This window comes from Solea solea, chromosome 1, assembly GCF_958295425.1.
Source record: "Solea solea chromosome 1, fSolSol10.1, whole genome shotgun sequence".
NCBI classification, from domain to species: Eukaryota; Metazoa; Chordata; class Actinopteri; order Pleuronectiformes; family Soleidae; genus Solea; species Solea solea.
In genome coordinates, this window is record NC_081134.1 from 24,383,272 (window position 1) to 24,400,101 (window position 16,830).

Sequence of the window (16,830 nt, forward strand, 5' to 3'; positions counted from 1 at the left end):
AAAGTATTTTGCTTGATTGAAAACAAGAATAATAATAATAAATACATAAAACATGTTCATGGTTTTTTTTGCATTTTGTCAATAAATGTCTTGTTTGCCATATTTTGCCACAGATTTGTTGTTCATGTGTCAGTTGACCACACTTACAGGTCAATAATACCAGAGTGGAGTTTCCTTTTTTTCCACAAATAATCTCCAGAGTTAAGTCAAACATGTGAGCTTTGCAAATCTGTGAATTAACACATTAGCTACGGCAGATCTGGTTGAACATCTGGCTCAACCAGATGGCTAAACCAAGATCCTAGAAATAGAAATGTGTAGAAATTAGTGCTGTCATTGTTTTAAAAATAAATATAATACATTGTTTGTTTACTTCCGGTGGCGACTGACCCAGTAGATCCTCTACTGGGTCCTGAAGAGGAGGACAACACTCTCACAGGAGACCACTGGACTTCTGTCGACAACCACAACTACATTTCATTGATAAAGACCAGAACTCAAGAGGTTACACACACACACACACACACACACACCAGTCGCTTGGTGCCATCTACTGGTTGATAATGGTACAGTACAAATGTAGGATCACAACAGAATAAGAAGAAAACATGTCTGGAGCCGCAGATGAGACGGACTTAGTTGGAGGGAAATTTGGTTTGTGACTGGATCGAGATGGCAAGTCAGGTAGAGGAAGAGGAGGGTGATATGGAGTTTTGTGGCTGGACGGGCACAGGGGCAAAACAAACGGGAGGAAGTCAAGGCAATAAAAGAGGGTGGACTGGAGAGAGGACAGTTTGGATGAAGAAGGAAGATTTAAATTTAAAAAGGTCGCGAGGGAGGAATTGAAACTAATTCCAAGTTTAAAAAGGAAGATGAGAATGTCTAGGACAAATCACAGGAATTAAAACAGAAAGTAGGGGACACGGAAAGATCTTGAGAGATGGAAACTTGTTATTAATAACCTGTGAAACAGAAGAGCAGAAAAAGATAAAGCATTACATGTTGAACATATTCGCAATATTCAGACAATAATGTGTTTTACAACAGGAAGAAAACATAAATGATTTATTAAACAAGGCTTTTACAATAACATGGTTAAACAGATCTGTCAGCACCAAGCGAAGATCAAATGTGTTATTTAATGATGAGTAAAGTTAGTGAGCCATTAAGGAAAAATGATTAGAACTACATAATAAAGTTTGAGGAAAGTGTCATATCAAGGATTAGATTTGGTCAAACATTATTCAGAATCAATAAACACAATACAAGCAGATGTGATCACTGTGGAGGAAACACTTCAGCATGTTCTCAAATAGAAAGAGAAATTAGGATTCAAAAGTTGAGAGGCATTGAAGTGGATTATTATTAGTAGTAGTGGTAGTATTCTATTATTATTGTTATTATTATTATTATTAGTAGTAGTAGTAGAAGTAGTAGTAGTAGTAGTATTTTATTATTATCGTCATCATTATTAGTATTATTATTATCATTATTATTATTATTATTATTAGCATCATCATCATCATCATTATTATTATCGTTATTATTATTATTATTATTACCACCATTGCAGTAATAGTACATTTAGATCAACATTTTGATCCACACTCCATACCAGATGGTGGCGGTAATGCACCAAATCGTTGTTTGCCAACCGCCATAAAACCTAAAAGAGAAAAAGAGAAACGTGTCCGCAGTGGTCACATGACGACAACACGGAAGACAACAGCCGTCTGACGGAAGAGGCATGAAGTGTATTCATCCATGATTCATGCTCGTGCAGTACCCGCATCCAGGGCTCCAGCAGACTCGGTGTCACGTGCATGGCACGGTGACACATCAAAGCGACACTGACTGTTGTCATGATACCAAAGCGACACGGACGGACGGACGGACGGACAGAGGGAGAAGAAGCACCGGATGTGGATGTGACATCCGCCCAGTGTTTGTGGAAGCTGCGGGATTCAGCGGCAGGTGTTTCAGGAGATGACCGGAAGGCACGCAGGTAAAGTCTGAAAAGGTTCCAGTTACATGGAGAGTGACCACGTGACCGTGGATGTATTATCACAACTCGACATAGCTCCGCCCCCTCTACACATAGATGCGCTGTATGAATGTGTGAGTGAATGGGTGATTGGCAAAACTGCAGTGCAGTGCAGTGTAGTGTATCACCAAGACTAGAAAAGCGCGATATAATTACAGACCATTTACTATTTGTTTTCCCCAATTAATCGAGTAATCATTTGATCCATGTTTTGGCCAGTATTTGAATTTAACATGTTTCCTTATATCGAGAGAGAGAGAAAGTCTGTGACTTTATTTTACATATCACCTGACATGTTATTTACAAACCTATTGAGTGATGCATGATTTGATTTATGTGATTATTCTGATGTACATTATCTACAACCCTGGTCTCGCCTTATTGTGGAGACGTAGTTTACTCACTTTGACCATGGACGTATAATATGAACTGGATAGAGCTCCGCCCCCTCTGCCTTGAAGACAATGTTGTCATGGTGGCCACTTCCGTGAACTGCAACAAAAAATACTCCCAGGCCCAGAACAATAGTAAAAGAGACGCCTATAAAAGTGTTCACAGGACACCTCCAGACATGGACATAGGCATGTATAGATCTTTATATTCTATGTTTTTAATTCATAGAGTTTCATATTTGAAAAACTTTTCTAAAGGCCATAACAAGCACAGAAACATCTTATTTCTCAGAGTCACAGCTGAGTACGGGTACAGCTAAGCGCGGTCATGTGGCGTCACGGATTTGGATGCTTCATTAAGTCAGTTACAGAAAGTTGGAGCTACGAGAGTGATTTCCCTACAAAAACGCCTTTACGAGCCACAAAAGTCCGGGACTAGAAAACACAGCTTATCGCACGGCAGTCAATCTTCACCAAGCCGAAGACCCATTGTAAGGCCGCAACTATTGCTTCCTATCGCGTCAGTCACGTCCTTGCTAAGCACAAGAAGCAATTCAAAGACGGCGATATGGTGGAGGAAGCCTTTCTCAAGGCAGCCGACTTTAAAAATAAAACAGAGATCGTGAAGTGCAACTCTCCCGACAGGCAGAGAGACAGACAGAGAGAGAGAGAGAGAGAGGGGGACAGGCAGAGACAGAGAGTGAGACAGACAGACAGAGGGAGAGAGGGACAGGCAGAGACAGACAGAGAGAGAGAGAGGGGGACAGGCAGAGACAGAGAGTGAGACAGAGGGAGAGAGGGACAGGCAGAGAGAGAGAGAGGGGGACAGGCAGAGACAGAGAGTGAGACAGAGGGAGAGAGGGACAGGCAGAGAGAGAGAGAGGGGGACAGGCAGAGACAGAGAGTGAGACAGAGGGAGAGAGGGACAGGCAGAGACAGAGTGAGACAGACAGGCAGAGAGAGAGAGAGGGGGACAGGCAGAGACAGAGAGTGAGAGAGACAGACAGACAGAGAGAGAGAGGGACAGGCAGAGACAGACAGACAGAGAGAGCGGGGGACAGGCAGAGACAGACAGAGAGAGAGAGACAGACAGACAGAGAGAGAGGGACAGACAGACAGACATAGAGAGAGAGACAGGCAGACATAGAGAGAGCGACAGGCAGAGACAGAGAGAGAGGGACAGGCAGAGACAGACAGACAGAGCGAGAGGGACAGGCAGAGACAGACAGACAGAGCGAGAGGGACAGGCAGAGAGAGAGGGACAGGCAGAGACAGAGAAAGACAGACAGACAGACAGAGAAAGACAGGCAGAGACAGACAGACAGAGCGAGAGGGACAGGCAGAGAGAGAGGGACAGGCAGAGACAGAGAAAGACAGACAGAGAGAGAGACAGGCAGAGACAGAGAGAAAGACAGACAGAGAAAGAGAGACAGACAGAGAGAGAGAGAGAGAGACAGACAGACAGAGAGAGAGGGACAGGCAGAGAGAGAGAGAGAGAGAGAGAGGGACAGACAGTCCCTGTATATTTTGTATCTACCTGTTTTGTATGTGTTGTATTATTGTGTTTGGTTGATATTAAGGTCAGTTGCACACACATTATCCCTCATGCTCACCTTACACTACTGACTGCACTGATATTCACACTATATTTATATAGTAGTATTACATATAGTAAGTATAGTAATTATATAGAAAATATTTAGCTGTTCATTTTGTAATTTGACTTTTGTTCAATAAATGACTTTGTTATTCCTTAAAGTGGTGTATCTGGCATACTTGTCAGGCCTTTAGAGTCAGGGTGTGACAGAGGTCAGTTCCTGGGTGCTGGAAACGATGTGTGTGGGTTTGCAATGTTGACACTGGACTGGTAGATCTCGGGAGGTTGGCTACTTGAAAAGCAGATCATGGGTCAAAAAAGGTCGGGCACCCCTGGGTTAAAGAATAGCGTTGTTGATTTTTACGAGGATAGCGCAGAGACGTCAGAATCAATTCACCGCCAGATTACTAACAAACTGAAAGAGAATGGCCTAAGACTGGAGATGATCTCTGCTGACACTGCTGATAACGCTAGTGTGAATTATGAAAAGTTCAAATCTGTTTATCAGAAGCTGAAGGCAGACAATGCTGGCGTTATCAAGGCTAATTGTATGGCTCATGTCGTGCTTAACTGTGCGAAATATGCTGGAGACAAACTAGACATAGACATCGATTTACAGACTCATCATCTGCAAAGCGCACTGAAGAACTGAAATCATTGTTTGAATTTGTGGATCAAGACTATCATGCTGTACTGAGGCATGTACCTACAAGATGGCTAAGTATATGGCCTGCTGTCTCAAGGCTTCATGTCAGCTGGCCTGCAGTGAAGACCTACTTTCTGTCATTAGAGGAACATTGTCCAAGGGTGCTATGGAAGCTTTTTAACACGGTGATGGGCTCCCTCTTCATGGTGCTGGGGAATGCTGTTGGCCTGCTACCATCTGGATTGTGTTGACACAGAGGCAAAATATGTGTCTGCTTGATTGGAGGATTCTTTATTTTTTTTATCCCAGATAGCCGTTCTTATCAAAACAGATTTTGGTTTACTTTATTTGCACTGAAATAGTTAAACTTTCTATAGTCAAGCCCTAAATATTTTGCACTGTATAGGCTAGGCCTTATATTTGGTTGAACTTAAGTAGGCTAGGCCTAAAAATGTTTGTCTTTTATTTGAAGGTGAATTTGATTCACTGAGTGCATTCTTTTAGTTGCATAATGCCTGGTCCTTTGGACAGTTGACTAATTTGATAGTCTCAATAAAGACGAGATGTTGCAAAATGAGTGTTTTGTCTTTTATAGGCCTATGCCTTAAGCTGTAGAAACTTTGGGTTATATTTTGGGTCAGGTAGTGTCTTAATCTTTTGGTCGGTGGGTTTAAAAAACGTTTCTTGGTAAATTAGATTAAAGTTAAAGTTATTACGTCTGTCCCTCATTGTCCCACTTTACCATGCTACTTGTCCCACATTGTGTCTGACTGGAGGTGGTCACCCTCCCCGCCGTACCTCTCTGAGCTGCTTCATCCTTACGCTGCTGCCCAGTGTCTGAGGTCAGCTGATCAGCTGCTGAACAGATGCTCAGAGGGGACAGAGCTTTTTCGGTCGCTGCACCAAGACTGTGGAACCATCTTCCACAGCATGTTAGACACGCCCCTTCACTGTTAGACACGCCCATTCACTGTCCACTTTTAAAACACATCTTAAAACCCATTTTTACTCCTTGGCTTTCAACCCAGTATGAGACGTTGGTTTTTATCTTTTTATAGTTTTATTGTATGACTTTTTCATTTGTGTTTAATACTTGTTCTGTAATACTTTCTACAGTATTTAATTTTTTTATTGTTTGTTGTCTATGATTTATTATATTTATTTATGTTATTTATCTCTGTTGTACAGCACTTTGTTTCAGCTGTTTTTTAAAGTGCTTTATAAATAAAGTTGGATTGGATTGGACTGTATTAATAGTCTTCATCTCCACCGTGTTTTTTTTTTGTTGCAGAGATGAGCTTTGGCATGCTGGAGGAAACCTTTTATCACTGCTGCCAGCTCCTGGTGCAGCAGTCACAGCAGCTGAGAGACAGCTGGAGCTGGGTGCCTCTCCAGGTGAGGACATATTTGATGCAGACAGAGTCCGCCGCATGCTGAATGCTGTTAACGGGAGTTTCTGATCTGAGTTCAGGGTTCACAGGAGGGCTACTTAAAGAAGACTCAGGTCCGATCAGTTGTTATTAAGTTGAGTCCAGTATGGGACCAAGCAGCTTCCAGTTCAGACCCTGGGTCACATGGTTCCTGTCACTCCCAGTTTGATCCACAGAAAAAGGTAAAGAACTGAGCGTTTGATTCTATAATGTTCATTTACATACATTGCAATTAGACACTTTACTTTTTCACTTACCTTTCTAAAGGGATAAATATGGAGCATGTTTTGCTAAACCTTCCATCTGCTGCAGTTGTGGAATCGTCGGAAACACGAGACCATGTATTTGTGTGTATAATGTGCAGACATCCCTTCTCATTCAGTGTTTTCTCTGTGTTTTCATGACATCATGAATATATGGTCTTCACCAGCCTGGAGAAGAGAGACAACCTGTGTGCAGATTTATATCCCAATATATTGCGTATCAGAATATAGCCTAAAAATATCTAGATATTATTTATAAGCCCTGTTGCTCTGCCTTAATATCAGCACCATGATTTGATCCAGATGATGGCGTCAAACCAAGTGACCTCTGCTGTCCCTTTCCTCACAGTCTGCTCATGTTGCTCCATGTGATGCTGACAGCGTCTCAAGTGAAAGGGATGATGATGATGATGATGATGGGCTCTGCACAGTGTCTGAAGACAGCATCCAGGTGCTTCAGTACGAGTATCACATCCTGTACTCATGCAGCTACAGGAACCCTGTGCTCTATTTCAGAGTTTTCACGCTGGGTGAGTCTCACATAACCCTGACCCTAAAACCAAGTCTTAACTGTGGCTGTGAGGACCAGCAGACATGTCCTCACAGCCAACATTAGACGTGTGAACATACACACACAGGCCCGACTACGAACACTACTTCAACTGTGTCTTTGGAGTTTATGTTGTAAAAGTACCATGCTTTTTCCTCACCTGTCACAGAGGGGAGGAGCCTATCATTAGAGGACGTGTGGCGCTCTGTTCATCCAAACTTCAGACTCCAACTACAAAACAGTCCTCTCAATACAATCAGTCAGCAGGTGAAACATGGAAAGATCTTGTCGTACAGTATACATTTTATCCTGTTGATGTTCTGTTCCCCACTGATCTGTGTGTGTGTGTGTGTGTGTGTGTGTGTGTGTGTGTGTGTGTCAGGAGCATCCTCTGCTGGGTCAGCCTTTCTTCATGCTCCACCCCTGTAGGACAGAGGAGTTCATGAGGCCTGTGGTGCAGGCAGCTCAGGAGCAGCACAGGTACAATCATTCCTGCGTTGACAAAGTTACAAAGATACCCTGTTGAAAATGTAACAGTAGTGTAACTATTTCAATGACTTTCTCAAAGTAATATAACTCATTACATTTTGATGACTTTTCTTCATTTAAAAGTGGATTAAAACCATAGATCGTTATTTTAGAATGAACCACATATTTGTAATAAATAATGTGCATTATATGTGTACAGCATGTTGACCTGATGACAAATGTGCACAATTTAGACAACAGTGCTTCATATGACAACCCAGATAAGTGACGGCATTAATGTTCTATAAAATAGACCAAAATTATAAAGATGAAACCGTTCAAAAGTAAGTCTAACTTGGTCTAAACTTTTCAAAATCTCACATAAACTAAACTAAGATTGCACCACAAGGTGGCGCTTTGAGGTCATATTTGTAAAAACGATCTCATGTTTGAGAGACTAATGGTTAGGCTACGTCTGACTTCATTGTACACTGTTGTTGCATCAGAAATGATATGAAACCAAAGCTTTGTCTTCATCATTGAACCTGCGAGGCATGAAAACACTTCCCCATGTTATCGTCTGTGAGTGCTTGCAGTTACAGCTGTAGGCCAGTAGGCGACGTAGCTTCTCAGGTAGCTTCTCAGGTAGCTTCTCAGGTAGCTTCTCAGGTAGCTTCTCAGGTAGCTTCTCAGAGTCCTCAGGTTCCGCATCGACACCTTCACTGCCGACAAACACTCTTCCCATTGTACTCTTCACATGACCAGAGAGAGCCAATCACAAGTGCCGGCTTTAGAAGGAGGAAGTTGATGTGAAAAAAATAACTATTTGACACATTTTCTCCCTGTAATGTAACGGATTACAATTACGTACATTTTATAATAAATTACGTAACGTCATTACATGTAATCCGTTACTCCCCAACACTGATTACGAGTGAGTGTTGGCAATCGTATCAGGTTAAGCTGAAATGTCAGCTATATGCTGTATACAGTATTTATACTGTATTTATACTGTATATATGCCATATTTATACTGTATTTATACTGCATATATGCTGTATAAATACAGTATTTATACTGTATATATGCCATATTTATACTGTATTTATACTGTATATATGCTGTATTTATACTGTATTTATACTGTGTATATATACTGTATTTATACTGTATATAGGATGTATTTATACTGTATATATGCTGTGTATATATACTGTATTTATACTGTATATAGGATGTATTTATACTGTATATATGCTGTATATACAGTATAAATACAGTATATATACTGTATATATGCTGTATTTATACTGTGTTTTACTGTATATATGCTGTATTTATACTGTATATATGCTGTATTTATACTGTATATATGCTGTATTTATACTGTGTTTTACTGTATATATGCTGTGTATATATACTGTTTTTATACTGTATATAGGATGTATTTATACTGTATATATGCTGTATATACAGTATAAATACAGCATATATACTGTATATATGCTGTATTTATACTGTATATACTCTATTTATACTGTATATATGCTGTATTTATACTGTATATATGCTCTATATACAGTATAAATACAGCATATATACTGTATATATGCTGTATTTATACTGTATATACTCTATTTATACTGTATATATGATGTATTTATACTGTATATATGCTGTATTTATACTGTATATATGCTGTATTTATACTGTATATATGCTGTATATATACTGTGTATATATTGTATTTATACAGCATATACAGACCTCTGATAACTGATGAGAACCCAGAGTTTGACTCAAACTCACTTGATAACAGGCAGATTTCATCAGTGGTACACACAGTTTCATTCATTTATTTCAATAATCTGGCGACCCTGAAACATTATCCAATGACCCCTGACCCCCAGGTCAAGAGTCACTGCCGTAGAGGACGTCACTCACCTGTGCTGACCCTATCCAGGACCACATCCTGAAGTGACCACACAGTCCGTGGTTGTTTGCCCATGACTGCCTCGTACTCATGTTTGTGTTTGTGTGTCCGTAGGCCGATGAACTATGTGCTGACCTGGCTCAGTGTGGTGGGTCCTCTGCTGGGTCTTGACGTCCCTCTGAAGTACCACACACAGCTCCAGTCTGCAGCTGGACCCAGCAGCACCGAGCCAGGCTGAGGCTGCAGCTGCTCTGTCTGTGTGTCTCAGCTTCACAGACGAGTCTCCACGCGGATTCTCGACCATCAACTGCAACTGCAAAAGTGTCCAGAACAGGGGTCACCAACCTTTGACCTCTGAGACGGAGCGCTACCTGAACAGTCGAGAGTAATCTGGTTAAGCTTCAGCGCTTACTCCTTAAGGTTATCATGCACAGTTTTTGTTTTTGAGATCAGCAGTTTATCTCACTTTTTTTTTTAAATTCATACGCCTTTTTCTTTGTAAAGCATACAGTTTTGTCTTTTTGAAGTGGACATGTTATTTGAAAATCAGACTCCTCTCAGACCCTGTCTGTGGTACGTTTCCCCTCAGTTGGTTTACATGTGTTTCCTGCACTTCTTTGTCCATGTGTTGTTCTTTTTTTGCACATCTTCATAGCTCACTGGTGGGACTGTGAGAAAAGTCCTTGCATTTGAACTTTCTCTCTCGGGCTCCTCTCATGTAACTGTATAGCCGCGTATCACCACTAGGACACGCCAATTCTCATGCCTGATACCCTTATTTTAAAAGATTCACCACTTCAGGCACGTATCTTTTTGTGTGTGTTCATTTTGCTCATCTCCTTTAAACATGCAAACTTCTCTGTCACTCTCCTGTTCACAGTGCGTTATCCATGTGTGTCCTTGCCCGACACGGGCAGCAAAAAGGAAATGGTTTTCTCCACAGCAGAAAACCTCCACAGCCGCCGACTAAAAACACATCTCTTTCGACCCTACATTACGGAGCCCCTAAAGGGACATCGAAAAAAAAAAAAACTCAACGTTTATGGTGCGCACCAGAAAGTATCTCGTGCTCACGCTACTTGCTGGTGCGCACGAGAAAGTATCTCGTGCGCACGAGAAAGTATTGTATGCGCGCGTGATGTCCGCGAACGCAGTTTTAAGATCATTTGAGGCGTGAAATTAGTCATTTATAATTCAAAAATGTGGTTTGTGTATTAAGATATGACGTATTTATAGTTTGGCAGCGACGGTATCGGAGGTGATCAGCCCCGCCTCAGCGGACACTCGCTGCGTACAGTGCGTGGGGCAGAGCAGCGTTACCTCGGCCTGTACTGATGAAATGATCCGCTGACATCGCTGTCATTAGATGGTGATCGATAGATTTGTTGTTGACCCGTTATTTTGTTTTTAATGTAAACGTTTCGACCTGACAGTTTAAAAGTTTGTATAGTATTAATGTTTTATTTATTTTGACTTTGAATGTCAGCTGAGATTGGCACAACACCCCCCCCACACACACACACACACACACACAATCCTCCTGTGGACATACATATACATACACTGCACTGCTGTAATATATGTATTTTCCACATGGTACTTGTTACGTTTTCTATCTCTTCTGCCATTTTAGGAGGGAAAAGTCAACACCATATCTTAGCCACAGTCGTAACAATACATCCATGTCTGTAACTCACATGGCTGAAAAAAAAAACTCAACACCTCATTGGCCCAAGAGGCTCAGGTGACCTTCACTGAACATACAACTTCAAAATAAAAGCACAGAATAATAATACATGAGAACACATATTTCTATAAAATATATTAATAAATTAAGTTAAATATTTCAGTCAGTCATCATCTACCGCTTTATCCTCAACCAGAGGGTCGCGGGGGGTGCTGTGCCAATCTCAGCTACATCGGGCGATAGGCGGGGTACACCCTGGACAGTTCGCCAGTCCATCGCAGGGCCACACACAGAGAGAGACAAACAACCATTCACTCTCACACTCACTCCTATGGTCAATTTGGAGTGTCCAATTTACCTATCCCCACATTGCATGTTTTTGGACTGTGGGAGGAAGCCGGAGTACCCGGAGAGAACCCACGCACACACGGGGAGAACAAGTATCTCGTGCGCACCAGAAACGTTTAGTTTTTTTTTTTTTCGATGTCCCTTTAGGGGCTCCGTACTACCTCGACTAGGACGACAAAAAAAAAATTCACTTGCTTATACATCACACTTATGACTAGCACTTTATAGTTTGGCTTACTTGAAGCTCTTACTTACTTCTAGCTCTTGTTTGTACCCAAATGTTTAAATGCACTTATTGTAAGTCGCTTTGGATAAAAGTGTCTGCTAAATGACATGTAATGTAATGTAATGTAATGTAATGTAATGTGAGGTTTGTAATATCGACGAGAAGAAACATGAACAGGAATGGGAAAAGTGCTCATGTGTGAAAAGATGGGAATAATTGCAGAACGATACTTTTCCTCATTAGTCCATTCTTAGACTCCTGTGTTTTTGTCTTCCTGAGTCTTTGTCTGGAGAGGCTGCCACTTCAACCCGATTGCTGCTTTTTAAAACACTTGAGTAGAACTGCAACTAACGATTATTTTCATAATCGATGAATCTGTCGATTATTTTCTCGATGAATCGCTTGCCAATAAAATATCAGAAAACCTTAAAAAATGTTGATTTCTTTGTTATCCAGAGCAAAGAAATTAAGAATATACTCACATTTAAGATGCTTAAACAATCTTGTTTTAATCATGAAAAAAGCTTTGAATCAATTAATCGATTATCAAAATTGTTGTCGATTAATTTAGTAATTGATTAATAATCGATTAATTGTTTCAGCTCTACACCAGCTGGTTGGTTACAGCTGTTTTTGGCCACACCCCTGTAATCAATGAAACGGCACACCTGGTGGTGGTGATGGCTCAATACACACAAACAATGCTGCACATCAGTCAGCGGTCGTTTTAAATGTCTCTGTTTTGGAGGCTCTACAACAGAGGATGATGTGGACAGCAGGAGTATCCGGGGGAGTACGCAGCATGAATGTAGTCCCAGTGTAAGCTCATGAAACTGCATCTGACATGAAACCATTATAGTCCCTTTCTGCCTGACTTGACGCGTGTATTCCATGACCTCAGTGGTGGCTCCAGAGCTCCAGTTTCATATAGTTTACGCTCTGATGCTAACAGCCCCCAGTTCTCTGTGCAGTCTTTAAGCTGTGATGTGTCATGAAGGAAACATGTGGAGAGACTTTGACCCAGCTGAGAGCATCTTGCTGCCAACAGCATATCTGACTCTGCGGGGCGCTGACAGGTGATGGAAAAAGACCTTTAATTGACATAGAACAACACAGATGGAACGTAGATCCCATCTCAGCATCTCCCTCTTTACCCTACCACACCTGTCCATCTTTCATTTGGTCTTTAAAATGTTTTTTGTATGCTGTTTTTAAATATATACTGTATATTTATACATTCTTACTTGTATATACTGTGTATGTACGTCGTCTAAGTTAGTGCATCTTCATGTTTAAAAAATTGTTAGAAGTATAGGCAACTTTTAGGCAGTGACTCAAACTGACAATCAGGCCCAATAATAAGGTTTGTTTATTTAAACTGTTATTTAACCAGGAATAAAAGTCATTGAGATGCCTGTCCACGCCAAGACAGGCAGCACGGCACAAATACAACTATTCATTAATACAGCATACTCAATACAATGTAAAAAATAATGAAATAAACATGAAAGAGCTGCTTAAAATACACAAAGTGCAATCAGCAAACCTTCAGCCCACTGCTATGAACCCAAATCTGTGACCTCAAGTCTTTCTGCTCCTTCAAATCTTTCTTGTCTTTTTATTTTTATTACCTTTATTTTTATGATTACGTGACACTTTGTCACACTTTGTGCCCGATGTAAGTGTCCCAATTATCATTTATTATAATGAAGATGAAGCCTGACCATTACTGCAGGAATCATGTGTGGATTCGGTGTTAGTTGGGGAAGTTATTAAATGCACACAAACAGACTGAACTACATGTGTGCATCCTTGATTCTTTCCACCCCCCACTGTGTGTTGAGCTAAGACCTTGGAAGGTGCATATGGCATTGTTGGTTCTTTTTCTGTGACTTCCAATCACAGAGACCTTATATAGGCTCACACAAATGAACAAACGCACAAGGTTGTACCACACTCCTGACAAAAAAAACACTGAACCCTAAATTCCCTGTGATGGATGTGAGTATTTAATTAAAGCACTTCACAAATGCAGTCATTTTATACTTTATTGATTGTCATAATACAAAAATGTACACTTTAAGATATCAAATAATGATAATAACAATAGCAATAAGACCATATGCAAAACTATTGTTATTATTATTATGATTATTATTATTAATAATCATAATACTAATAACAACAATAGCAATAAGACCATATGCAAAATATTATTGTTATTATTAATAATATTATCATTGTTATTATTATTATTATTATTATTATTACTATTAATATAATAATATATAATAGTAAAATATAATATAATAATAATAGTATATTATAATATAATATAATATAATAATAATAACAATAGCAATAAGACCATATGCAAAACTATCATTACTATTATTGTTCTTAATAGTAAGGCTATCAATATATATCATGTACAATTTTATTGTCTTGTATTTATTGTTATGTATTGTGTATTGGGAAACATGCGTTAACATGACAGTGGTTAGGTTTTAGTCGTTAGCTGTGTCTTAATGTTTAAGGTTAAAGCAATATTATTTGCACCCTATCTCTCAAACGTGACAATCGACATTCACATTGACAGCAAAATTGCGACTTGATTTTCCCCAAGAAACTTCCTGAAGAATCAACAGCTAACCAATCAGAGCAAGTGTTGTTGGCGATGCACAGCACAGTGTCTGTGTCTGTGTCAGCTCTGGTCGGAGACAGACATAATACTCATGGTTTATTTGTTTCTTCGCTTCATCGCGCTTCATGTGCATGGGAAGGCCTTAAACACTATGCTTTTCAAAACTAGCTGCTTTTAATATTTATTTCTATGCCTCAAGCTCTTAAGGCACGGGAAACGTGGTTCTCAGCGTCACGCGTAAACTAGTAAATCAAGCTGCACATGGATGCGCTAGGACCAATGGATTATTTAGGCAGAAGGAAATACTGTTGTGTTTTTATCTTTCCTTTTTGTCTGTCATACCCTCTTTATCTCTTTTTATGTTGTGTTCTCACACAGAGACAATAGTTATAGCGGTTATCGTGGAAAGAGGAGTAAAAGCATTGAGCACCTGCGTGACTGAAAGCAAATTGATAACCGTGACAGGATACAGTCCTTTGGCTTTATGCAGCACATTACATCTGCACACACACACACACACACACAGTGAGTGTGTCTGTCAGCAGGAGAAGCTGCACCACGGCTGAACAGCCCAACGTCTTCATTCACTGCGTGTCATAATAATGTGACACACCTCCTCAGTGAGGTCTGTGTGTATGTGTTGTATTAGTGACCTCTTTGGGACATTGGGTAAACCCTGACCTTGATAGGCCCAGCACTCCTCATGGAGACCAAAACCTGTACATTTTATTACATACATGCATATTGTGTTACTTCTTTATCTTCCTTGGAGACCAGATAGAGTAGGCATGATAGCACAGTGGTAACAACTGCCACAATGCTTTTGTTTTAGTCTTATTTAAGGTTCAATTATCTCTTGAAACTAAACGTTTTGGATTTATTTGGTCACATTTGCATCTGATGGGATTCTAATTACAGTGGAGCTGTATGTTCCTAGGTTTGTGCAGGTTTTAGCAATACAATAGTCCTCGATGGTTGTGCATGTGCTTTAAATTCCTTTACATTTCTAAAGGCCATGCCAATGATATAGTAACGGACTTCTGTAACGGTGGATGAGTTAAGATGGACAGACTTTATAAAGGTGTTTAAAAATGTAAATCAATATAGACGATGAAAGACATCACAAACGTCACCAGCTGCTGCAGCACAAAAGAAAACTTATTTTGTTATTCCCATTTTAGTATAATCCAGAATGGAATTTAAAATAATTTACCATGATCACTGCATTTTTCAAGACCTTCCTGACTGCATTATCCCAACAGATCATTTTGCTCTCAAAGTGCAGACTTGTTCTGATGAAGATGATGATGATGATGATGATGACACATGTTATTAATGTTACACACATGGCTCGACAAATAAACCACATCTTATCAGAGTGGGGGGTGGAGGTGAGTACTCTCCCAGGTGCCCGACTCCTGCTCGCTCCTCGGCCGTGTTGGGGCTGGCGGTCTTGGTGGGGCCGGCTGTGGTGGCCTGGGGACATTGCTGGACATGGGGGATCTAGTTCCCTTCGCTCGGTCTGGGGGGTGTCCCATCAGGACACACCTCCCTGGAGATGCGGTGGTGGGTAGTGGACTGCTTACCCGGCGGGGTCAACGGTGGGTGTTGGCACTCCTGGATGTTTGCTGGGGCACCGCAGAGTCGGAAGTGGCGAGTCCTTGGACCTCTGGCCCCACCTCTGCTTGGGGGATCCGCCCTGGACTGGCTCGGGGGTCTGCCTGTCTGCTGTCTCTGGGGGCCCCCCTGGCTTGGGTCTCTGCCTGTCCGTCCTTGGGATGGGGGGCGAGCGGTCGGTCTCTGGTGGGCGGTGACGGTGGCTGTGGCGGGCTCTGGCCTGCCTCCTCGGTGGGCGCCTGGGGGGACTCCGCCCTGGGACACTAGCGGGCTCTGGGTGCGGGGGACCTGAGCCTCTGCGAGTCGCCTGGGTGTGGGGTGACTCGGCCTCTGTCTGTGGTCTTATCGCTGTCTGCTCCCTCGGGCTGACCCTGGGTGGGGGGGGCTTCTGCCTCGCACTCCTCTGGTCTCGACTGGTCTCCTGCAGGGTGGATGCGTAGTTATCCCTGGAAGTGACGGTTGCAGGTCTCTCCTCGCCCTAGACACCTGGATCCTTATTGGCCCGCTGCTGAAGGGTTGGCCGGGCACTGGCTCGGTCCCAAACTCAGATTCCAAACATATCTAATGACAATCCCTGCACATATACACTGAACTGGACTGAATGGCACAAAATATCCCTAGGATCTCTTAAGGGTCATGCTTTTTTTCAAGTGGGGTAGTTAGACGACTAAATACTGCTATTTAGACTCTGGTTTCTGGAGCTACAGTCGCCAGTGTGCCATGTCTCCTCCATGTGGTAACATCCCTATTTCCATGATTCACCGATGCTCTTGCTTCTTGTATTTTTGTTTCTTTGACATGTTTTTTTGGACTCAGGGCTCTGCCTGCAGACCGGCCAGCCTCTGCCTCCTTGTGTTTTTTTTGCTTTGGCTTGGTTTTGTTCCTTTTTGTATATCAATTGGTTTCTCCTCTTTTCCAATTTTACACAATTTGGATCTTCAGTCCGCTTATCCTCTATCACACCTAAAACAGCAAATCTAATGAC

The 16,830-nt window shown here is 41.4% G+C and overlaps 1 protein-coding gene across 2 annotated transcripts; it reads left to right on the plus strand.

Annotated features, from left to right (window-relative positions):
- The first annotated feature begins 1,716 nt into the window (after positions 1 to 1,716).
- On the plus strand, positions 1,717 to 10,368 carry atg10 (ATG10 autophagy related 10 homolog (S. cerevisiae)). 2 transcript variants are annotated; one of them, XM_058626398.1, is made up of 7 exons: positions 1,717 to 2,005; positions 5,971 to 6,074; positions 6,151 to 6,291; positions 6,722 to 6,902; positions 7,092 to 7,189; positions 7,305 to 7,402; positions 9,438 to 10,362. In XM_058626398.1, exons 1-7 carry the CDS (start codon positions 1,987 to 1,989, stop codon positions 9,559 to 9,561), a joined length of 765 nt encoding a protein of 254 aa, XP_058482381.1. In that variant the 5' UTR covers positions 1,717 to 1,986; the 3' UTR covers positions 9,562 to 10,362. The 2 variants fall into 2 exon arrangements, with proteins under 2 accessions (XP_058482381.1, XP_058482438.1); XM_058626455.1 differs by lacking the exon at positions 1,717 to 2,005 and adding an exon at positions 2,543 to 2,625 and having other exon boundaries at positions 9,438 to 10,368.
- Positions 10,369 to 16,830: the final 6,462 nt, after the last annotated feature.

Coding starts and splice junctions, on each gene's coding strand:
- atg10 (XM_058626398.1), top strand. Junction 6,292..6,721: donor AGTTTGATCCACAGAAAAAG/GTAAAGAACTGA, acceptor CTTTCCTCACAG/TCTGCTCATGTTGCTCCATG. Junction 7,403..9,437: donor GCAGCTCAGGAGCAGCACAG/GTACAATCATTC, acceptor GTGTGTCCGTAG/GCCGATGAACTATGTGCTGA.